Below are 26136 nucleotides of genomic sequence, written 5' to 3'. Positions count from 1 at the left end.
TTTTTGTGCTTGGTACAGAGTAAGATGTTTGAGTTTAATTACAACAAAACAAAGAGTAGGTAGAAAATATTTACCTAGTGTGTTGAAAAATCTGTTATATGCTAACTGGAATCTGAATTTGGGCCACTCTTTGAGTTTCCTTATTGATAAAGTTGTACTCATAAAAAATTAATACATCAGTCATAGAAATTTTTGTGAAAATTATGTGTAAAGAGAAATTTTAATATAAATTGGTGTATAAAATTAAGTCCCATTTAAAAAAAAAAGTTCGGTAATGAAAAACCTTACCTAAAATAAGTCCTTGGTTCCTGAGAGATAATCCTTGTAATTTCCTGGGTAACTGACGTGTCTTTGTTATCCAAAGGCACTAGGCACACTTGAGGTTGTGCAGTTGGTGGGGACTACAAAGACCATACATGCCTCCTCAGCTAACCTCAGGAAGGTAGGGGGTCATGATTTAAGCAGGCATGCATATTCAGTGATTCAGTCAGTCATGACTGTGCAATGAAGCCAATAAAAGGTTTTGAATGAGGAAGTTCACTGGGCTTCCTGGTTGGTGATAATACCTGCTCTTGGATGGTCGCACATCCCTGGGGACATGGAAGCTCTGTTCTGGGACCCCTCCTGGACCTTGCCCTAGGTCCCTGTTTGTGTCCTTTCTGGTTATGATAAATTAGTAACTATAAGTATAGATACTCTTCATGAGTTTTGTGAGTCATTCCAGGGATTTATGGAATTCACAGGGGGAATGAGAGCCAACAGGGTCTGGTGTCTGCCTATTTGGCATCCTGAAGGACTGTGTCCTTTTAACTCGTGTGCTCTCACCTAGCCCTCGGTAGCTAGACATGAGAGAGAGAGAAGGGGCCAGCTGGTCTGAAGTAGAGGGAATCATGAAGACTCCTGAGCTTGTGGCTGGTACCCTCTGACCTAGCGCCAGGTTGCTGAGAATGAGAGAGTACTGCTTGGAATGGCTGGCAACGAGGATGGATAAGTGGGAAGGTGAGGACTGCGTCCACTTCTAGATGAGAATTGTACTCATGATGATCCTCACCGCACAGTTAGCAATGAAGGTGGAATTTTCCCACTGTGCCCCTTGCTTAGCACAGTATACAAGTTTAAAATTTGCATGTTCACAACCACATCCTTAGTAATATCCAACAAAGTGCCTGGCACAATAAATAAGTACTAAATGAAAAAAAAAATGAATAAAAGGATGAACAAAAGAAAGAAATGGCTTTCTTTCCTAAATCTCTGTCTTTCTCTTCTCTCTTCCAATAAGTCTGTAATCATAGGAGTTTACTAATTTCAAAAGATCAGTCCTAGTTTCTGTCACTTTGAGGAGAGAATGCTAAAAGGCCTGATTGTTCTGCAGGGCCTGCAGTTTTAGAAGTTGCTTCCTAGTCTCAGGGTTTTGCTGGTGGTTTGGAATCTGATGATATCCCTGTATGCTTATGTGACTTAATCCCAACTTTTAGTTCCAACAGAATGTTAACAGCAAAAATAATAACAAAATAGCATGGATATTTATAGCATATGCAGAAATAAAATATACAACAGTAAGAATAAAATGCGTTCAGGATTAATTGGAAGTATACTTCAAAAAGATACTAAACTATTCATGAATAAATGGAATATTTTTTGAATATAGACTGTGATAGATTAAAGATATATATTGCAATCTCTGCTTATTTTTTCATATTTTTTAAAATTTAGCACAAGGAGGGATAAATAGTAGAGGAGTTAAGGTACTGAAATATTCTGTTTGCTATACTTTTTCATAAAAGGCAGTAAAAGAGGAACTGAGAAACAAAGAATAGATTGTAAAAATAGAAGTCAAATACCAAGAAGGTTGGCTTAAATACAAACATATCAATAATTACATAAATATAAATGGACTAGACATCCCAATTAAAAAGTAAAGATGATCATACTGGCTAAAAAAGCAAGACCAAACTACAGATTGTTTACGAGAAACACACTTAAAGACACAAACAGTTTGAAATACTAAGCTTAAAGAAGACTATATGGCTATACTAATATCAGACAAAATAGAATTCAGGATTAAGTACATTACCAGAGATTAAGAGAGCCGTTTTATAATGATAAAAGATTACTTACTCAAAAAGATAAAACAGTGCAACATAATAAGAGGATATACACCCAATAACAAAGTTACATCACTAAAGGGAGATATAGACAGATACGTAGAATAAATATCCAAAAATTTAGTAAAGATATGGAATATCCAACAACACTATCAACTACCTTGAGTTAACTGACATTTATTCACTATATTCCACACAGTTAGAATATATAATTCTAAAACATGGAATACTTATCAAGATAGACCATATGCTGTGCCACAAAATAAGTCTTAATATATTTTAAAAGATTGAAATTATATTGAGTATGTTTTCTGACCAACTGGTATTTAATTTGAAATCACTTACAATTACAGACCTAAGACACCCCCTAAAACATTGGAAAATAAACAACATGTTTTTAAATAACCTGTAAGTCAAGGACAAAGTTACAAAGGAAAGTAGGCAGCATTTTGGAAAAATAAAAATAATAATTTGTGGAATAAGGCCAAAGAAATACTTAGAAAGAGATTTATAGTTTTAGATTCCTATATTTTAAAAAAAAGAACGCTGTCATATTAATGACCTTGGCTTTTACCCTAAGAATATAGAAAAATAATAAAACAAGAGTAATTTGAGAAAAAGAAATGATAAAAATAGTAGAACTTAAAATAGAAACCACGCAAACAATAGAGAAGAATCAACAAAGCCAGAAGTTGGTTATTTTAAAGATGAATAAATAGATAAACATCTAGCAAGAATGATTAAGAAAAATGAACATATAAGGAGGTGATAATTTAATTCTATTGCCAATAAAATGTGTTGAATGTATGAAATGTATGACTTCCTTGAAAGAAAGGAAATATCAAAGATAACTCAAGAAGAAATTGAAACATTTAAATGTCTTATATTCATCAAATGAATTCATTGTTAAATACTTCTTAGCTAAGAGAACTGTAGGCTGTGACGGCTTAAATGGTGAATTCAAACATTTGAGGAAGAAATAATAAGCTATGCAAGTCTTTCAGAAAATAGAGGAGGAGGGTACATGGTCCAACTCATTTTATATATAAATAAATACATAGCCCTGATACCAAATCAAGATAAGGACCTTACAAGAAATGAACACCAGAGACCAATATCCCTCATGATCATATATGCAAATAGTCTTACCAAATATTATCAATTCCAAATAAAGAAACACATAAAAAGGATAATACCCTATGATCAAATTGGCTTTATCCTAGAAGTTCAACATATGTTTAGCATACAAAATCAATTAGTGGAATTCACTACATTAACAGATTAAGAGAAAAATTGCATGGTTATTCAGTAGATGCAGAAAAAATACTTCACAAAATACAATATTTATGATAAAAACTCTCAGCAAACTACAAATAAAAGTAACTTTCCTCAGCCTAATAAAAGAACTCTCAAAAAATTCCTACAGCTAATATATTCAACATTGGAATATTTTATCTCTTCCCTTTATAACTGGGAACAAGAGAAGGATGTGCACTCTCCTTATTTATATTCAACATTGTGGAGGTCATAGCCAGTGAAATCAGACAAGAGACAAATACATAAATATTGAAAATGAAGATGTAAAAATATCATTTTCAACAGGTGATGTGATTGTATATGTGAAAAATTTTAAGGAATTTACAAGAAAACTACTAAAATTAAGTGAATTCAGTAAAGTCACTCAATACAAAGTCAATATACAAAAATCAAGTGTATTTTTATATACTAACCATGTGAATTATGACATTAAAATAACATTTACAATAGCATGAAGGAACACAATAGTTAACGGATAAATTATGGAAAAATGTGCAAATTCTCTACACCAAAAACTGTAAAACATTGCTGAGAGGAATTAAAGACAATAGAAATAAATGGAAGGATATGCCATGTTCATGTTCGATATTGGTAAGATGTCAATACTCTGAAAATTGGTCAATAGATGCAATACAACTCCTGTCAGAATCCAAGAAGCCTTTTTTTTAATTCCCTAGAAATTGATAAATTATTTTAAAAAATTATTTGGAAAAATAAAGGGCCATGATTTTCCAAAGCAATTTGTAAAAACATGAACTAGGTTGGGGAATTTACCGTACATGAGTTCAAGGCTTATTATAAAACTGCAGTTACAAAGACAGTGTGGTTTTGGTTGAAATGGTGGATGAATAGATCAGTTGAGCATAATAAAGGGTCCAAAATAGACCCACAAATATAGTCACGTTATTTTCCCCCAAGGACACTGAAATAATTCAATGGAGAAAGAAAAATCCCTTCAACAAATTAGACATTCGTATTGGGGAGAAAAAAAAAGATCTTGATCCCTACTTTAAGTCATGCATGAAAATCAATTTGAAATGAGTCAGAACTAAACATAAAAACAAAAACAATAAGACTACTAAAAGAAAACATACAAATATATCTTTGTGACCTTAGTGAGGCAAATAATTTTTAGAGATATTCCAGTAACTATGGCTGCATAACAAATGACTCCAAAACTTTTTGTTCGTTACTTAATAATCATTTAGCTTTCCTGGTTACTACGGATCAGGAATATGGGAGCAGCTTGACTGAGCCGTTCTGGCTTGGGGTCTCTCATGAAGTTGTAGGCTGATCTGGGGTCATGTCAAAGGTTTCTTCACACATGTGTTAGATGCCTTGGCTGGGAAGATTTGAACAGCTGGTATCTGTAATAACTTGAGCTCCCCTGGCTTCTCTCTCTGTTTCTATGTTGTCTTTCTAGTATAGTGGTTTCTGCGTAGCCAAACTTGTTACATGGTGACTCAGGCCTTGAATTGTGCGTGTCTCATGAGCAATGGATCTGGGTGGAAGGTGTATTGCCTTTTATGAGGTAGCCTTGGAAATCACACAGCATCACTCTCACTGCATTCTATTGGTTAAAGTAGTTACAAAGTTCCACCCAGGTTTAATGAAGAATACAGACCTCAGCTTCTCAATGGAGGCGTGCCTTTAACACATTGAAAGAAAACCATGTGGGATGGGATATATATTGTTGCAGCCACCATTGGAAAGTATCCCATGATTTGCACTCTTGCCTGAACATTTGGCATCCCTTCCACATGCACAATGCACTTCTGCTCCTGTGCTCCCCCTACCAAGTCTCATCCCATAAGGCATCAGTTCCAAGACTAGGATATTATCAGGTCCAGGTGTAGATGAGGCATCTTAAGAGTGCAGTTCATCAAATGCAGTTCCTCTTGATCGGAAGATCTGTGAACTAAAAAGATTACATTTCTGCTTCCCACACAGTCACTAAACATATAATGTTGGGATAGGCATAGGAGAAGAAGGATAGATGCTAGAGACATCTCCATGCAAAAAGGAAAAATGGGAGGCACACCACACGCTGTGGTTCGCAGCAATTTTAAAAGCCAGTTGAGATATTGATAGTATCTTGATGAAGACCTAGTTCTACCATCAGGGAATTACTTACTGTGGCTGTTGCTTCTACCCTCTGGGCCTTGATTCCGTTTTTTTTAAGTCATCCATCCTTTTCTTTGAAGTCATCCTTGCTTGCAGCTAAGTAGTTTTCCTCTGAACCTTCCAGCCTGCAGAAATTTGGAATCTGAAGGCCTGTTTTCCTTTTATCTTGTTTCTGCTCATTTTAGTCCCAGTTCATATCATTATTTTTAAAATTTTGTGGGCTTTTTATGAATCAATTGATAATCCATTATTTTAAATGATAGTCACACCCACGAATCTCTTTAAGATAAACCCTTCTTTGCCTTGGGCTTTCTGTCAGGCTTTGTGGTATACCATCCTGAAGATTCCTAGAGGGGCTTTTTTTTAACGGAAAGGATCTGTAAAGCACACCTTTAAGGTTCTTGGAGAGCCTTTTGGCTGCTGAATATTTCTTTTAGACATCAACTTCAATCATTCTGAACTCTTAGTAAATGATCTCCTAATGTGACCCTGGAGCCCTGGTGGCGCAGTGGTTAGGAGCTTGGCTGCTAACCAGAAGCTTGGTTCGAATCCACCAGCCATTCCACGGAAGCCCTATGGGACAGTTCTACTGTGTGCTCTACAGTCACGGAGTGGGAATCGGCCAGACGGCAACGGGTTTGGTTTTTAATGTGACCCTGGATTTATCTTTGTTCTGAAGCCCTATCTTAATTGAGACTTTTGGATAGGCTGGGAATGAGGAACAGTTTTATTTTCAAACTAAGCAAGTGTTGGTTCCTTTATATTTAGCCATTCTCCCTTTAGCTTCTCTCTCTCCTCTCTCATTTTATTATCAGCAGTGAGCAGAAGTCAGACAATGCCTTCAACACTCTGTTGGGAAATCTCCTTCCCTAGATCATCCTGTCAGTTAGGTTCATTATCTATTTTTCATATTATTGCAAGCCACAGTGTTCCTTCAAATAATATTTTCTTTTTTCCTTTAAGCCCTCACCTACAGCCTCATCCAGAGCCAGCAGGATTTTGCTAGCATCTTTCAAGGCCCTTCAGACTTCTGCCTATCACCTGATGGTAGGCATACAATAATATGTTTATGTTTTTGTACAGCTGTACCCCACTCCTGATACCAAAATATGTTCCACTTACTTAAAACATAGGGGCTTAACAGCACAAAACCATTCATTACCTCATGGTTTCTGAGGGTGTGGCTCAGCTGGGCTGTTCTGACTCAGGTTCTCCCATGAGGCTGCAGTTAGATGGTGGTTGGAGCTCTCTTTATCTAGAAGACTTCTTCATTCACATATCCTTGTGCCTCGTCTGCGAAGACTCAGCCGAGTGGTAAAACAGGTGGAGCTCCTTGGGCATCTCTGTTTCTATGTGGTCTTACATGGTGGCTTAAGGCTTCAGTGCCATGTGTTCCAAGAGGGAGATCCAGGAAGAAGCATATTCTCTTTATGGCCTAGTCTCAGAAGTCACACCACAACACATCTCTGTATTCTGTTGGATGAGACAGTTATAAAGGTCCACCCAGGTTCCAGGGGAGGGATCACAGACCTTATGTATCAGCAGAAGAATGTTGACATCATATTATCATAGGAACTTGTAGAATTGGATAGCTGTCAGCGTGTCACTCTGGAAAATATACAGTGACACAATAAAAAATACAGAAAGCTCAAGTCATAAAAGAAAGAAATTAATATGTTGGACTTAATCAAAATTAAAGATTTCTGCTCTTTAAAAAGTAGCATCATATATCAATGTTAGTTTTTGTTGTGATATTGTATTATATTTATGCAGGATGTTACTATTTGGGAAAACTGAATAAAGGGTTTATAGAATTCTTCTGCGTTATTCCAGACACCTACGTGTGAATCTGCTGTTGTCTCAAAAAGTTAAAAAAATGTGCCATCACCAAGGTAAATATTCAAGCCAAAAATGAGAGAAACTTTTTGTAGCACACATATCTGGCAGACAACTAGTATCCAAAGTGTATGAAGAACTTTAAATTAATTAAAAAATCTAGATTAATAAAACTTTAGATGTTTGAATATAAACAAAAAATCATAGAATAAATTCTAGGAAGTTGAAATTACAGTATAGTACGAAATCATTTCCCATGATCACGTAGAGTTTACTCCATAGGTGGAGTCCCTGGGTGGTGCAAACGGCCAACACACTTGGCTGCTAACTGAGAAGTTGGCAGTTCGAGTTCACCTAAAGATGCCTCAGAATAAAAGCCTGGTGATCTACTTCTGAAAAATCAGCCATTGAAAACCCTTTGAAGCACAGTTTTACTCTGATATACGCGGGGTCACCACAATTGGAATTACTCAAAGGCAGCTGCTTTGTTTTTAAATTATAGAAGTGCAAGATATTATTGCTTAATGGGTACAGAGTTTCTGTTGGGGTGATAAAGTTTTGGAAAGAAATACTAATGGTTGCATAACATTATGTGATTAATGACTCTGGATTGGATGCTTGAAAATGGTTAAGATGGCAGATTGTTTTGTATATTTTACCACAATTAAAGACAATTGGCAAATTTTGCATTCTTCACTAATGCTTTTTTTTTTTTTAATCTGCACTTTTTCCTTTTTTAAAACGTTCCCTCACTTCGTTCTATTGCCAACTAAACCCTTAAACTGCTTGGATGATAAATAGTGATGCCAACAGAAACAGAAACTGAAAGGTGAATTGGGTACCGACTTTTTAAAAAATTCATTCTTTTGTAAATTAAAAAAAAGAGGGAGACCTTGATGGCATGTAGTAATTTCCAACAAAAATTAGATGATGAAATGATGCAGATTACAGAAGTTATTCAGAGGACGTTAGCAAAGATGTCTAGCAATGAAATGTGTGGTACAACTATTGCTTTATCTGCTCCCTTATCCAGACTTCTCTCTCCTAGCCTGGGTCAGTCCCCAGGGATCCCTCGGGGAATGGCCTGTGAGGTAATGGCAGTATGCCTGGAAGTCTTTTCCATAGCCATTGATCACAGTCATTGTTTTCACTCTCCACTGCTGGAACACCAGTGTGTTGACATCAGCTGACATCTGTATCCCAGAGTACATTAAACAAAGAAACTCCAAGGAGGTAGTTATATGCTCATTTTTAAATACGTAGCTTTTTAAAATTATGGAAGTAATTTTGCTTTTCTGGACAGTTTAAAAATATAGACATGTAGAATGATAAGTCTCTTCCTCTTTACTCAAAACCAAAAAACCAAACCCATTGCCATTGAGTCGATTCCAACTCATGGTGACTCTATAGGACAGAGTAGAACTGCCCCATAGGGTTTCCAAGTTGTGGATGGTGGATTCGACCTGCTGACTTTTTGGTTAGTAGCCAAGCTCTTAACAACTATACCACCAGGGCTCCTTCTTCCTCTTTGCCCCCCTCAAATTCTATCCCTTAGAAATTAAAAAAAAAAATAGTTACCATTGAGTCGACTCTAACTTATGGTGACCCTATGTGTGTCAGAGTAGAACTGGGCTCAATAGAGTTTTTAATGGCTGATTCTTCGTAAGTAGGTCGCCAGGCCTTTCTTCCCAGGCACCTCTGGGTGGACTAGAATTTCCAACCTTTTAGTTAGCAGCCGAGCACGTTAACCATTTGCACTCCTCAGGAACCCCCCTAGAAATAGTTTGTATTTTTTTCACATGATTTTCTTTGTAGAAACTAACATATACAATATGTGTGGGCTGATTTGCTTTATTGAAATGTATACATTCTTCAGCAGCTGAAGTACATTTAGCTTATTTCTAGAGTTTTGCCATCACAAACTATTTGTTGAAAGAAATAAACACCTTGCACTTTCTACTAAAATAAAAACAGTTGTGCATATATATGTAAGTACAGTTGTTTTCATTTCTTCATGACGATTTTCCAAACATGAGATTGCTGGGTCGCAGGGGCAGTGCGTGTTTTATTGTAATAGATGTTGCCAGATTACTTTTTAAAAAACTTAGCAGAGAGACATATTTAAATCAATAGTCTGAGGATGTATTTCCTTTATTCGTACCATATAAATGTTCTTAAAATTATTATTTGATTTTTTTTATTAAAAAAATACATGGCTAAAAATTAAAATAGTATTACAAGGTAGCAGTGTCCTTCTGTTTCCTCCATCTGCTCCTAAAAAGGAATCACTTTTAACTCTTTTAGGTATTTCTTCTGATACCCAAGTCTGCACATCTAAACATTTCAAAGTACTTAACACAGCTCAGTTTTACTTTTTAGATTTGAGGCATCTCTCTTGACCTCCTTCTATACTTCGTGGTTTACACCCCAGCTGTTGTTTCACGCTCACAGTTCAGAAATGCAGTAATTTCATATGTTAGTTGAATATATACTCTGTGTTGATATTAGTATGATAATATTCATTAACGTTTTTGAAAGGTGAACCATGAGGCATCCAACTATTTTTTTTCCCTAGAATTAGTAGTTGCTTTTTCTGTTTGCTTTGTTTTCTGTGTACTCATTACTAATACTTCCCCAACACTACCACAGGGCTTCAGACCCTTTCAATATGATCAAACATATTAAGTCATCTTTACTTCTGTCTAATTTTATTTTATCATTTATACTTTATTTCGTTTTTAAGATTTGAGAGCCCTCTTTCCTTCAGCCCTCCGTGCCCCTGTGCCTGTCTTGACTCCTTGGTTTTCTCAACTGTCTTCTGAGATCATTCTTCACTATCATTCTGGGGATTCCTTTGCCTTTCTTTTATGGTAGAGTACCTGTTTCCTGAATCCTGAATCTTTCCAGTTTTTAGTTTACTCACTCATTTTGGTGAAGCACCTCCCCTAGGAGCTTTTTGAAAAGTAGTACTTGAGAGATAAATTTTTGAGTGCTTCCAGGTATCTTGATTGGTTCCTTACTTGGGTATAGGATTCTAAGTTAGACATAGTCTTCAGGTGGAATTTTGGAGCCATTGCTTCCCTGCTTTCTAAGGACAGGTATTGCCAATAAGAAGTCCGATAATTTGATTTTCTGTATTTTTCCCTGGAAGATTTTATGATATTTTCTTTATCTCCACTGTTTTAAATTTAACTTGAATTGTGCTGGATATTCAGTGGACCCTTTTAATATTAAAAATAAATTCTTCACCTACAATGGCAGGCCTGCTTTTACAAGCTCTGGCCCCACGTCCACACTGAAGACCCTGCAAACAAAAGCAAGTAAGTTCTTATATCCCTATTACTTTGACGTCGCTCCTCCTGGATCGATGCTGTATTGTTTAAATGGTGTGAAATGCCTCCTATTTTTTTGCTCGCTCTCTCTTCTGGGATTTAGATTTCAGTTTTCTCTATCTTGCTAAATTCAGTTACCCCTCATCAATCCATGTTTTATCTTCCAAAAAACATGTTTCTATTTCTTCTCTAGTAATGTCTTTTCTTCTCATTCACCTAATTCTTTGAGAGAGAAAAAAAAAAACCCCTTTACTGTAATGTGATTTTAGTGAGAATTTTGGGTAAGTGAAGCTACGTGCATGTGTTCAATCTTCTGTGTTTTCAGAAGACATAGCAAAAATGCCTTAAAAATACTTTCTAATTGCTGATGAGGTTAGTAATTGTTTTTACCATATGTGCTTTGCCTGTGTGTTTCCCCTTAAATTACGGAAATGACTAGTTTCAAATCAGTGCTTGAATTTTCTTCTTTCCATCAACACCGTCACTCTTCCTTTCACTTTTTCAGTGAAAATGCATTCTTCAAACCCAACTTTCTAACTCACAAGAAAACCATCTTCAGGAGAAACACACTTTATCCTGTACATTGATCTTGCTGCAGTCTTTCACATAATGATGAATATTAAGTTTACATCTTTATTTAGCATGCTTATGGAATAACCTTTCTTTCTTCTTTTTTCTTTTTAATGTAGTGCCAAGGTCAGTGGAGCATCGTAAATGGAACTGGCGGACTAAACCTGAAAGCCGTGATTTTGATGAACTGAACCACATCCTTCAAGAGAGCAAGAAGCTGGGAAAAGCTCTTGAGAATCTCTCTCGAAGTAAGTTGTTTACTTGATCAGAATTGAAATTCCTAACCACTATTAAAAGCAGCCACATTCATTACTATTGCCAGTAACCCATTTCCAACATCCTCCTTGTAATTCTGTGAGAGGCTGAGGAGTTCTAAGGGCATGAGATTGGAAATGAGGATTGATTGTTTGTATTACGCAGAATCGTGGGAAGACTGGTTATACTGTGTAGGAGGAGCTACAGAACCCCACAGCTATTTGACTCTAGCCTGTGCAACATGGTCTCTGCCACCTAGGCCAAACGTACACCTAATCATATCTTCTCCTTTGAAACATACGTAGTTTTGTCATTGCAGCTAATATACTTATCTGTTGTTGCCACTACTTTTTTTTTTTAATCTTTTTTTATTGTGCTGTAGGTGAAAGTTTACAGCACAAGTTAATGTTTCATACAAAAATTTATACACATATTGTTATGTGACACTAGTTGCAATCTCTATAATGTGATAGCACACTCCCCCTTTCCACTCTGGGTTTCCTGTTTCCATCCAGCCAGCTCCTGTCCCTTTTTGCCTTCTCCTCCTGCCCCCAGATAGGAGCTGCCCTTTTAGTCTCATGTATCTGCTTGAACTAAGAAGCACACTCTTCACGAGTATTTATGTTTTATGGTCCAGTCTAATCTTTGTATGAAGAGTGGCGTTGGGAATGGTTTTAGTTCTGGGTTAACAGAGAGTCTGGAGGCCATGTCTTTGAGGTTTCCTCTACTCTCAGTCAGACCATTAGTCTGGTCTTTTTACCTGAATTTGAGTTCTGCACCCCACTTTTCTTCTGCTCCATCAGGGACTCTCTTTTGTCTTCCTTGTCAGGGCTGTCATTGGTGGTAGCCGGGCACCATCTAGTTTTTCTGTTCTCAGGCTGATGGAGCCTCTGGTTTTTGTGGCCCTTTTGTCTCTTGGGCTAATACTTTCCTTGTATCTATGGTGTTCTTCATTCTCCTTTGCTCCAGGTGAGTTGGGACCAATTGATGCATCTTAGAGGCTGCTTGCAAGCTTTTAAGACCCCAGACATCACTCACCAAAGTGGGATGCAGAACATTTTCTTAATAAACTTTGTTATGCAAGTTGACCTAGATGTCCCCTGAAACCATGGTCTCCAGACCCCCGCCCCTGCTATTCTGTCCCTCGAAGTGTTTTGTTGTGTTCAGGAATCTTCTTAGCTTTTGGTTTAGTCCATTTGTGCTGACTCCCCCTGTATTGTGTGTTGTCCTTTCCTTCACCTAAGATAATTCTTGTATACTATCTAGTTAATGAGTTTCCCTCTCCCTCCCTCCCCACTCTGGTAACCATCAAAGAAGGTTTTTCTTCTGTGTTTAAACTTTTCTTGAGTTCTTATAATAGTGGTCTCATACAATATATGTCCTTTTACGACTGACTAATTTCACTCAGCATAATGCCTTCCAGATTCATCCATGTTGTGAGGTATTTTGCGGATTTATCATTGTTCTTTATCGTTGTGTAGTATTCCATTGTGTATATGAAACATAATTTGTTTATCCGGTTGTCCATTGATGGACATCTAGGTTGTTTTTGCTATCATGAAAAGTGCTGCAGTGAACGTGGGTGTGCGTATAGCTATTCGTGTGATGGCTCTTATTTCTCTAGGATATATTCCAAGGAGTGGGATTGCTGGAATGTATGGTACTTCTATTTCTAGCTTTTTAAGGAAGCACCAAATCAGTTTCCAAAGTGGTTGTACCATTTTGCATTCCCATCAGCAGTGTATAAGTGTTCCTGCCTCTCCACAACCTCTTCAACATTTATTATTTTGTGTTTTTTGGATTAATGCTAGACTTGTTGGAGTGAGATGGTATCTCATTGTAGTTTTGATTTGCATTTCTCTAATGGCTAATGATTGTGAGCATTTCTTCATGTATCTGGTAGCCACCTGAATGTCTTCTTTGGTGAAGTGCCTGTTCATATCCTTTGCCCATTTATTAATTGGATTATTTGTCTTTTTGTGGTTAAAGTTATGCAGTATCTTGTAGATTTTAGAGATTAGATCCTGATGGGATATGTTGTAGCCAAAAATATTTTCCCAGTCTGTAGGTTGTCTTTTGACACTTATGGTGAAGTCTTTTGATGAGCGTAGGTGTTTGATTTTTAGGAGCTCCCAGTTACCTAGTTTCTCTTCTGGCATTTGTGCATTGTTACTTATGGTTTATATTCTGTTTATGCCATGTATTAAGGCTCCTAGTGTTGTTCCTAGTTTTTCTTCCATGATCTTTATTGTTTTTGATTTTATACTTAGGTCTTTGATCCATTTTGATTTAGTTTTTGTACATGGTGTGAAGTATGGGTCTTGTTTCATTTTTTTGCAGATGGCTATCCAGTTATGCCAGCACAGTTTGTTATAGAGACTGTCTTTTCCCCAGTTAAAGGACTTTGGGCCTTTGTCAAATATCAGCTGCTCATAGGTGTATGAACTTACGTCTGGATTCTCAATTCTGTTCCATTGGTCTATGTATCTGTTGTTGTACCAGTTCCAGGCTGTTTTGACCACTGTGGTGGTATAATAGGTTCTAAAATCAGATAGTGTGAAGCCTCCCACTTTGTTCTTCTTCTTCAGTGATGCTTCACTTATCCAGGGCCTCTTCTCTTTCATGTGAAGTTGGTGCTTTATTTCTTCATCTCGATAAAAAATGTTGGTTGAATTTGAATTGGGATTTCATTGTATGTGTAGATCTCTTTGGGTGGAATAGACATTTTCACAATGTTGAGTCTTCCTATCCATGAGCAAGGTATGTTTTTCCACTTTTGTAGGTCTTTTTTGGTTTCTTGCAGTAGTGTCTTGTAATTTTCTTTGTATAGGTCTTTTACGTCTCTGGTTAGATTTATTCCTAAGTATTTTATCTTCTTGGGGGCTATTGTAAATGGTATTGATTTGGTAATTCCCTCTTCGAAGTTCTCTTTGTTAGTGTAGAGGAATCCAACCGATTTTTGTGTTTATCTTGTATTCTGATACTTGCTTGAAATCTTGTATTAGTTCCAGTAGTTTTCTTGTGGATTTTTTTGGGTTTTCTGTGTATAAGATCATATCATCTGCAAATAGGGATACTTTTACTTCTTCCTTACCAGTTTGGATGCCCGTTATTTCTTTTTCTTGCCTTAAATTGCTCTGGCTAGGACCTCCAGCACAATGTTGAATAAGAGTGGTGATTAAGGGCATCCTTGTCTGGTTCCCATTCTCAAGGGGAATGCTTTCTGACTGTCTCCATTTAGGATGATGTTGGCTGTTGGCTTTGTATAAATGCCCTTAATTATATTGAGGAATTTCCCTTCTATTCCTATTTTTGCTGAGAGTTTTTATCATGAATGGGTGTTGGACTTTGTCAAATGCCTTTTCTGCATCAATTGATAAGATCATGTGGTTCTTGTCTTTTGTTTTATGTATGTGATGGATTACATTGATTGTTTTTCTAATGTTGAACCATCCCTGCATACCTGGTATGAATCTCACTTGGTCATGGTGAATTATTTTTTTGATATATTGTTGAATTCTATTGGCTAGAGTTTTGTTGAGGATTTTTGTGTCTATGTTCATGAGGGATGTTGGTTGGTCTGTAATTTTTTTTGTGGTGTCTTTACCTGGTTTTGGTATCAGGGTTATGCTGGCTTCATAGAATGAATTCAGGAATATTTCATCCTTTTCTATGCTCTGAGATATCTTTAGTAGTAGTGGTGTTAACTCTTCTTTGAAAGTTTGGTAGAATTCTCCAGTGAAGCCATGAGGGTCAGGGCTTTTTTTTTTGTTGGGAGTTTTGCAGTTACCTCTTTAATCTCTTCTCTTTTTATAGGTTTATTTAGTTTTTCTACCTTGGTTTGTGTTAGTTTAGGTAGGTAGTGTGTTTCTCGAGTTAAAAATCAGTCACTTTGGAAACACATTAATGCCATAGCCTCATTAAAATTTTCTTTTGATGCCATGGAATATTAAAAAATACTAAAATATAAAGTATTGAAACACGGACAGATTCTAGTGGGTTATATTTTAGGATCTGTATGTTTTTTGACATAGCATGGTTTTATAGATTTCATGATTTGTATCAAAGTTAAGCATTGTTACCTGGTACATTTTGAGAGAAGTAATATATAAGTGTATATATATACTTTGTTGTTATTGTTGTTAGGTGCCATCGAGTCAGTTCCAATTCATAGTGACCCTGTAAGACAGGGTAGAACTGCCCCCTAGGGTTTCCAAGAAGTGGCTGGTGGATTTGAACTGCTGACCTTTTGGTTAGCAGCCAAGCTCTTAACCACTACACCACCAGGGCTCCCTATATATACTTTAGTTTGTTTTATACTTTAGTGTATATGTAATACCTTACTGTTATATATAAACTAAAGTATATATACCAAAACTTTTGTAATAAAGGAGCTTGACAGCATTTATATGTATATATACTTTAGTGTGTGTATATATATACACACTAGTATGTATATGTACTTTAGTGTATATATATATATGCAAGTATATGTGTGTGTGTATATATATATATCCTTTAGTATACAAATATATGCAAAGTATATATAGACTTTAGTTTTTTCATACCTGTTCATTCATACCTCACCAGAACCTTTTCTCAGACTTTTGCGCAATTAACTCATCTTGAAGTTAAGTTGCCTTGTGATAGGACCTTATAATTTTGCCAGTAGCAGACAACCTCTGGATGAGATTCAAGAAAGCCCTGCATTTTGCTAGATTTACTTTGGAGAAAACAATCATAAAGTGAATTTCGAACTTACTACTATGTTATGTTCATGAAAAGAGCCTGATCCGTTAATGTGACAAAGACACACATTAATATCTACAATCTGACTCTTCGGGCTGAGCCTGTGGCTCTTTATTTACAGCCTCTCAGCTTACCTAATAACATGAGCCAAGGGCAGGATGATTTAAAAATGTAACTGATTATTACACAGATCTCCCAATATAGTAATAGCTATTTTTTTCTTTTACAATATGACAAATGCCTTGCAAGCACTTGTTATAATATTGTTAATGTGCAAGATAGTATTTGGCCTGCTTCAAAACTTGTGTAATAAAGGTGCTTGACAGCATTTCAATTACGTACTTGCCCAGGTTTATAGCAGAAGTGTCAGGGTTTTCAAGTGTGGCCTGACCTAAGAAATACCTGAGTGTGGAGTTATAGGTGGAGCCTCGTAATTGAGTCCTGGATCAGAAGTTAGTGGTCGACTCTTTTGATAATTGCGGGGGAGCCTGGAGAAATAAGAATGTCCTGGTAGCAATCCTTAGTCAGATTGCTGACAAAGGAGACATTTGTCAGGTTTCTGACATAGGAGAGATGCAGATATGGGACATTAGTCTTGGGCTAAAGTCAGGGCCAAAGAAGCTACTAGATGAGTCACCAGCTTGCCAGAATAAGGTGTAAGATTCGGCTTCTACAAATATGATGGAGGGTTGCTTTTGGCTTCACATAATTTTAAAGGGACTTTATTTTTTGTGGGGATGGTAGTGGGATTTACGTGGGAGGAAGGGAATAGTCGGTCATGTAGGGAGGGATTACTCTTTTCTCTGTGTAAGAGTCTTTTTCTGAACAAAATACTACTTTCTTGGAATGACTTGAGTTTCTATGATTTTTGCTATCTGAATTGTAATGCTGAGTCCTTGTCTTAGGCTCAATGTGTTCACTACCAAGTTACCAGTCTGCCTGGGATTGTTAAGTGTGAATCAGTAGAAATGCAGCTTTGCTGTGTTCTAGTTCTTCAGAGTTCAGTTATGTAATCGCAAACCTAGTTCTTCCATCATCCTGAAACAATATCCTTAATTCTTGTTGGATCTTGTTTGACTCATGATGGCTGCTGGTTGGTAGCTCTTTGTTTGATCTGATGGTAATTTTATTACTCTTTGTTTTAATTACTAGGCAAACAAGGGGTATAGACAGACTCTCCCTCTACATGTGGTCAGAAGGGATATTCAGTGTCTTCATCGTATCGTGGACCTTTCTCCCAGTGTCACAGCCATCAAGCGCCTAATTTTAATACTGTCTGTTAAGAATTCTCTCTGGCAAGATTAACCTTTGCTTTATCTTCATCATGCTTTCTAAAAAATGCTGTACATTTAAGAAATACATATTATTTAGTTGAGCTTGACACCCAAAATACCATTTACATCCCTCAGAATGATGGGTTTATCTCAGCTCTGCAGCTGTCAGCTTATCCAGAGTCTGACTCTCTCTCTGTCTGTCTCTCTCACACACACAGTCACATACACATTTAAGACAAGGCTCAAATAATAACAGAGAAGACTAGATATTTGTAGAACAACACACCAAAACTGTGTGTTACCCACTGGTCGTACCCAATTTCTGGATAGCCTGGAGGCCATTAGAAAAAGGCCACCAATAACTAATTTTCTCTTGTATATTTTTCTGTTCACTGCTGCTCCCCCGTTTCTGTAAGCTTTAAAATTCTTAGCTAGACTAACACATGATGATTTTGTTTTTTGGATTTTAGATTTTATTAATTTACACAACTGCATTAAAAATGCTGGACATTCGGCCATATGCTTGAACTCTCCTGTTGACAGATGGAGAACTCCCCTGTATTTATTTTTCACAAGTCACTGAGACACGCATGACTTAGCCAGCAGACTTTCTCTGCATTGGCCTGACCTGTATTTACAAGGTCCTCTGCTGGCCATCACTACCTCATTCTCTTCCGAGCCCTGTTTCACCAACTTAAACCAACATATGCATCTGCTTTCAAGGAACACACTCAGCTGTTTGTCTCTTCCAGGCAGAGAAACAAAACAAATAAGTAAATAAGAAAGATTGGTATGATAAAAATGGAGCCAACTACAGTTTTTGGCTATAGGATACTAACTGGCTAAACAAATGTAAAAATTCAAAACAGACTTGGCTGGTTGAATGCACAGTTTATTGGATACTCATCCAATTGAGCAGGTTCATAACTGACCAAATAAAAGTGGTAATAAGAGTAGTTCACATTTGTTAAGCATATGCTGTGTGCCAGTCATTATGCTAAATGCCTTATACGGATTATATCAGTCACACAACAACCCAATAACATAGCAGTTTTTTATCCGCATTTCACAGATGGGGCCGTTGTTTAGCACTGAGGGATTAAGGAGTTTACCCAAGGAAACAGCAAGATCACTAAAAGCCAAGTTATGATACATTGACCTCATTTCCTATTGTTAGTTATTACATTCGAGTATCAACAATACCATGGATGTCATATGTCATGATTTTAATAAAGCATTCAAGAAAGCTTCCTGAAATCCTTGTGGTCAAAATCCAAAAATTTAAATTAGGTATTATCAAAATGAAGTAAATGCATAATTCCTTGGTCATCCACGGTCAAGCAGTATGAATTAAAGTATTAAGAATCTTTATGATTTTTACTATTTTTGTTAAGTTTTATGAAAGATGTTGTCTTAGATCTTATATAACTCTGTTTTAGCCAAAATCTTACTGACTTGGGATGAAAACATTGAACACTTAACACATTTACAAAGAAGAGAAAACGCTCATTGGATAAGAACCCAACATTCAGACTCTCAATAGGCTCATTAATTTATTCCACAAGTATTGTTAAAACCAAAAAACAAACCTGTTGCTGTCGAGCTGATTCCAGCTCATGGCGACACTAAGGACAGAGTAGAACCGTCCCATAGTTGTTAAATACCCATGAAATGCCAGGCAATGTGCTGGGCACTAGAAATATAGAGTTGAGTGACATGACCTGGCCAAAGAGACTATAGTCTCCAAAATTAACAAGTTGGCATTGTTATGATAAATATAGAATCCAAGTTTTGGATTCCAACAATCAACAACAAAAAAGACAACCCAATTTAAAAAGGGGCAAGGGATTTGAATTTCACCAAAGAGGATATTCAAATGACAAATAAATACATGAAAAGATGCTCAATTATCATTAGGAAAATGCAGTCAAAACCACAATAAGATATTACTTCACCCCCACTAAAGTGGCTATGATTTGAAAAACAAACAAACAAAAAGGAAAACAACAGGTGTTGGCAAAGATGTGGAGAAATAGGAATTCTCATCCGTTGCTGGTGGGATTTTAAAATGATCCTGCCACTGTGGAAAACAGTCTGGCTGTTCTTCAAAAAGTTAAACATAGAATTACCATACAATTAAGCAATTCCACTTCTAGGTATACACCCAAAAGAATTGAAAGCAGAAACACAGATAGATATGTGTCCACCATTGTTCATTGTGGCACTATTCACAATAGCTGAAAGATGGAAACAATCTAAATGTTCCTCAACAAATCAACGGATGAACAAAATGTGGTACATACATGCAATGGAATATTACTGTCATAAAGAAAAATGAAGTCTTGATACATGCTACAACATAGATGAACCTTGAAAACATTATGCTGAGTGAAAAGACACTTTTAAGGGTTAATAAAGTGCCCCCAAACAGTTAATGTCCTCTCAGGGAATAGCTATAAAAGTTCTTCTTAGACTCTAGGAGAAATATCCTGGCTGCAAAATACAAGTTGTTCCTAATAGAGTTTCATGCTTCTTAGAGAAGCATTTCATTAAAATTCTTTTGACTGCTTTTAATCAGTGGATGCTTTGATTAAAAAAGAAGAAAAAATGAGAAATACCCTAGGCAATTTGACATTGATAAAAGAAAGCTGAGTTATATACAATAGAATGGAGATTTATTTAGATAATTTCTTAAGCAAAGTTATCAAAATATGTTAATGTTAAGAAAATGTACCTGAGCAGGTGACAGTACCTGAATGCAGTAGACTCTTTTCTTGAGACTATTTTCAGGTTCTGTTTTCCAACCCAAATTATTCTTTTTTGTTTTTTATAGTCTATTGAACTTTGGCTTCAAATCCTGTTGTTACTTCTCCATGTTCCTTTAGACTTCAGACTTTACACCTATTTTTGCCTCTTGGCGATCCCTTGCTGGGGTTTTGACACCAAGTCCTCTTTGCCACAAACCTGAGGGCTGGCCACATCTGCTTTAGACGCCCAGCCACAGAGCCCATGTTAAGCCCTAGGCGTTGTTCCAAAAAAGGGAAGTGAGAGGGAGAAGGATGACGTCTTTAGTCTGACATGTTGACGGTGAAATGCCCATAGGAATTCAACAACTAGCTGAGGAAGAAGGTCTGTGCTGGTGATAAAGATTTGCTGATCATCACATATGAGGAGATAAAAACAGCAACAGTATGAGTTAAGTTACTAAGGGAGGTATATCAAGTGAGAAGAAAAGACAGTTCGACAAAGAACCCTGAAAGGAAAGGATGAAAAAAAAAAGAGGGATCACTGGAAGGGAGACAGGAAGGAGAGTAGAAAAGAGAGGGGAGCATTTCAGGAAAGAGAATGGTGTTAACAGAGTCAGTCGTCAGAGAGAAATAAATTAAAATCAAGACTGAAAAATGTGTCCATTACTGACAGAACAATTTGGAGGAATGGTCAGGACAGAAATCAGACTGATGTGCAGTGAGGGATGGGACGTGTGGATAGTGAGAAGGGGAACATGTGAGGGAAAATCATTTATCCGTTGTCTCTAGAAGCATTTAATGTAATCTGTGGAACAAATTACTGAAATGCTCTAGTCTGTTTCCTCATCCATAAAAAAGGAATTTTACGAAATGACCTCCAGCCACCCTTCTGTGGTAATACAGAAGGAAAACTAAAATATTTTCCACTAAAACAAGTGACAGAAAAGTGTAAGAACTGCACCCTGTCAAAGGCGGAAAGCTTGCGAGACCCGGAAAAACAAGGCAGTCCCATCGAGTTCCTGCTCTCACAGGTTTCACTGTATTTTATCATTCCAGGGGTCTAAATCAACTGTTGAGAAGGATCCAAATCCTAACAGGCTAAACTGTATTTGATTGTCATCTTAAGAGTCCAGCCCATAGTGCGCCATCTCTACGGTTGTCTTTGCGAGTTTGCTCTGCCTTTCACACCCTGCAAGCAGCATGGTTCCTGTCTCATTTTCATTGCAACATTGCATTGTTTCAGAAGTTTGTGGCTGTCATGGTTTACTTGAATTCCTAATTTGTTTCCATCGTTAGAGAGGATGTGCCACATTATTTCAAAACACTAACTAAAAAGAAAAAAAGTGGGGAATATACTTGTTTTTACAAATAGAACTTTTTTTTTTTTAACTTTAGGTTGTTAAAGATTGCTTCTAAAACTTTTTTTGTACATCTCTTTTGAATCCCAGGTATTGCAATTTCAGATGAACTTGATAAGGTAAGTTGACTATATATCTAATAAACAGAAAATATAGATCTTAGAATTCAGTCCACTGTCTAAATTCAAAAGTTTCTGAGTCATCTAAAAAGTTCGCCTACACTTTTGACTCAAGATCTTTAGAATTTGGTTAGAGAAAACTGAATCACTATATTAAAAAAAGAAAACTAATACCAGTATATTATGCAAATTATTTGGATCTGCGTGGTGGGGATGATGATGAGGAGGAGGAAGATAATGATAAGGAAGACAGTTATACCTTTCTACAAATACCCTTTAGAAACTTTAATTAGTAAGAATTTTTAAAAAATTTTCCAAGACGCCAAGAGAAAGTTGGGGTAATAGCTGTGAAGATGGTGACAAGTGGTATGATTTGGAGTATATTTTAAAGGTGATGTCAGTGGAACTTGACAATGGTTTGGGTGTGAAGGACTGTAGAAGAAATCAGTCAATGATATTTCTAGGATCGCAAGATGAGCAAAGGAGTGAACAGAGGTGCCATTACCAAAATGGGGAAGAACTGGGCAAAGAGAAATTTTGGCAGTTTGGAATAGAATCAAGTGTTCTCTTTTGGATTGTTTACTTTGGGTTGCCTGTTGGACATGTTTCTGTGAGTTGTTGCTCATAGTAGAAATTGGATTTAGAGTTATAAATTTAGGAACCATTGGAACAGAGGTTCTTAAATTTTTAGTCTCAAGGAACTTTTGTGTATTTGAGTTATATCTATCAATATTTTCTGTGGTAGCAGTTAAGACTGAAAAAATTGATGTTTACTCATTTTAAAATACCAATGATAAATCTGCTGCATGTTAACAGAAATAATGCATTTTTATTTAAAAAAAACTGTATTTAAAAATATTAGAAAGAAAATCTCATTTCTTACATTTTTGAAAATCTCTTTAATGCCTGGCTTAACTGATGACTGCTAGATTTTCATATCTTCTTCTGCCTTCAATCTGTTATGTTACTTTGGTTGGGAAAAGAAATCTATATCAGATATATAGTTGGAAAAGAGAAGATCACCTGGAAATAAATATTTCTTAATATTTGCCTTCATAAGCAGTTGGTGAGCATCAGTCCAGATATCTCTCTAAACAGAAAACGTAATGAAATTTGACTTGATGACTAGATGTATAGATAGAAAAACAACAAAAAACCATAGAAAGTATTTTGCCAAAAATATGGTGATATAAATCATGATATTTTAAATAATACACTAAAATGTAATAATTATTTTATGAAAACAATAAATTTAATATTCTTCCCCTCTGAATAGAAATTTTGTATCATGAAAATGTATTTCTGATTCACTAAATAACTAAAATTCAAGAATGTACTCTTGAATATCAGTTTCTTTTAATAAGTCATCATATCCTCCTCTCTGTCACTTATTTCTTACCAGCACAGGCACACAGGGAAATTTTTATTTAATTGAGTTGCACTGCACTACTAATTTTTATTTATTTACCTAACATTTCAATTTTTTAAGACTTTGTGGATGTGGTTAAAATGTATTGCTCGTTTATTGTTTTTCCTTTTTACCAATGAAGACAACAGTTTTCATAAACTTTTATTGAAAAAGTATTTATGTCAGTGCAAAAAAAGCTCCCATTCTCACACCTAATTTTGGAGGGGTCTCAGATAATACAAGGAGCCCTGGTGGCGCAATGGTTAAGCACTCTGCTGCAAACCAAAAGGACAGTGGTTCGAAACCACTAGGTGCTCCACGGGAGAAAGATGTGGCAGTGTACTTCCATAAAGATTACAGCTTTGGAAACCCTACAGGCAGTTCTACTCTGTCTTATAGGGTCGCTCTGAGTCAGAATCCACTCGGCAGCAATGGGTTCTGGGTTTTATCAGGTAATATGGGGAAACACAGGCTTCTGGAAAACCATGGCAAGCGAAGGCAGGTCAGGTGCAACACAGACCCGCTAGCCAGAACGCTCGCCAGAGCGAGAGTTACCACACTTTGCCTGCCCGGAAATCAAGCTTGGATGAGGGCAAACCTATCCCCATAGCACCCTCTGGTGGACATGAAACTCACCGTTCAATATCCTGCATTTTCAATGCATTGTTGTTGTGTGCTGACCAGTCCATCCCGACTCGTAGCAACCCTATAGGACAGAGTAGAACTGCCCCAGAGGGTTTCCAAAGAGCGGCTGGTAGATTCAAACTGCCAACCTTTTGGTTAGCAGCTTTAAAAAAACAGTCAAATAGAGTGATTTTCAGTTTTTATTGACCTAGCACCTGTGATTTTAACGTAATATTAAACATAAGTACAATTTCTTCTCTCTTTTAATCTTCTCTTAACAAATTTGGAGTTCACTAAAGATATATTTTTCATAACCTTTATACAATACAGATCTTTTACTCTCATAACTTATAATTTCATTGAAATCATTTTTTACTGTGATCTTTAAAGTTATTTTATGAATCCCACGAAAGGTAGTAAGAATTATTAATTATACTTGAATTGAAAAAATAAGGTAAGAGACAATGTTATTTCATGTTATTTTTAAATTGTGAGGATTTTATCAGTTCCTTAGTCATTTGTATTTTCTTTTCCTTAGCCACTGTATTATGCTTCTATTGCTGCTGTAACAAATTAAAACAACACAAAATTATTATCTTACAGTTGTGTAGGTTAAAGCTCAACGCTAGTCTCACTGAGCTAAAACCAAGGAGTTGGCAGGCCTGTGTTCCTTTCTGAAGGTTCTAGAGGAGAAACAGCCATAAAAGTTTCTTTGCTCTAAGGAATCAGGTGATTAGTGTAGGCCCACCTGAATAATTCAGGATAAGACCCCCATTTCAAAACCTTTAATGTTAGTCACATCTGCAAAATCCCTTTTGCCATGTAATGTAACATATTCTCAGGTTCTGGGAATCTGAATGTGGATATCTTTGGAAGGCCATTATTCAGCCTATCTCAGCCACCATCCAAGTTCAGATAGTATTATCTTTCATATATACATAGAATTGTTCAATCTCCTATGATTCCGGTTCATCCTTCAAAATGCCATATAGTAGACATGATGGTGCCTACCCAGTTCTGCTTCGCTAGGGATGTGCAACCCTTATGTCAGCTTATGTGAATGTTGGATGCTTATGAACTCACTATGCTCCTGAGAATTACCTCAGTCCACTGGGAGCTGTGGTGCCCAGAAGTGCCTGTGTTAGCCCTTGGCCAGTGACTGACTAATACAGTTCAGAGATGTCATTCACATTCTACAGTTCCCCATGGGATCAGGCTGACAGATTTCAGCTGAACACACATCTCTGCCTAGCTTCTCCCCTTGTTCCTTTTTTCGGAGATTTCTCTTGAGAGCACCTCCCTCAATGAATCACTCTCCCAACCTTTTGTCCTAGGCAGCCTCATCTAAGACATGCCATGAGAGGAATCTTCCTAAACTAGAATCCTGCTTGTCTTAGTCATCTAGTGCTGCTGTAACAGAAATACCACAGGTGGATAGCTTCAACAAAAATAAATTTATTCTCTCACAGTCTAGTAGGTTACAAGTCCAAATTCAGGCTGTCAGCTCTAGGAGAAGGCCTTCTCTGTCAGATCTAGAGGAAGGTCTTTGTCATCAGTCTTCCCTTGTTCTGGGAGCATCTCAGCGCAGGAACCTCGGGTCCAAAAGACGCACTCTGCTCCTGGCGCTGCTTTCTTAGTGGTATGAGGTCCCCACGTCTCTGTGCTCGCTTCTCTCTTTTATATCTCAAAAGAGATTAGTTTAAGACACTATCTAATCTTGTAGACGTCATCATTGTAACTGCCACTAATCCATCTTATTACATCATAGTGATAGAATATACATAGGGAAATCACATCAGGTTACAAAATGGTAGACAGTCATATAATACTGGGAATTATGACCTAGCCAAGTCGACAGATATTTTTGGGGGACACAATTCAATTCATGACACTGCTGAAAACTCTTTCATGATTCCCTAAACCAAAACCAAACCTGTTGCTGTCAAGTTGACTCCCACTCATGGCAACTCCATGTGTGTCAGAGTAGAACTGTGCTCCGTGGGGTTTTCAATGGCTGATCTTTCAGAAGTAGATCGTTAGTCCTTTTTTCTGAGGTGCCTCTGGGTGGATCTCCCTGCGATCTCAAGCATTGTTTCTATCACCAAGGCCATATTTTCCAGCTACTGATCCTTCTTTTCTGTTTCCAACTTTTGCATTCCAATCACCCGTAATTATCAGTGCATCCTGATTGCATGTTCGATCAATTTCAGACTGCAGAAGTTGGTAAAAGTCTTCAATTTCTTCATCTTTGGCCTTAGTGGTTGGTGTGTAAGTTTGAATAATAGTCATATTAACTGGTCTTCCTTGTAGGTATATGG

At 36.9% G+C, this 26136-nt stretch overlaps 1 protein-coding gene across 2 annotated transcripts in view; it reads left to right on the top strand.

Moving 5' to 3' along the window:
* Nucleotides 1-26136, top strand: part of CUNH8orf34 (chromosome unknown C8orf34 homolog) — a 478679-nt gene that overhangs the window by 103476 nt on the left and 349067 nt on the right. For both annotated transcript variants that reach the window (XM_023727760.1, XM_023727758.1), the window contains 2 exons: nucleotides 11404-11532; nucleotides 21758-21786. In XM_023727760.1, the coding sequence (XP_023583528.1) occupies nucleotides 11404-11532; nucleotides 21758-21786 (158 nt within the window). The remainder of the gene's footprint in view (nucleotides 1-11403; nucleotides 11533-21757; nucleotides 21787-26136) is intronic.

Source organism: Trichechus manatus, unplaced genomic scaffold (assembly GCF_000243295.1).
Source record: "Trichechus manatus latirostris isolate Lorelei unplaced genomic scaffold, TriManLat1.0 scaffold00018, whole genome shotgun sequence".
NCBI classification, from domain to species: Eukaryota; Metazoa; Chordata; class Mammalia; order Sirenia; family Trichechidae; genus Trichechus; species Trichechus manatus.
Note: the sequence above shows the minus strand (reverse complement) of the source record. Positions and strands in the feature narration are given on the sequence as shown.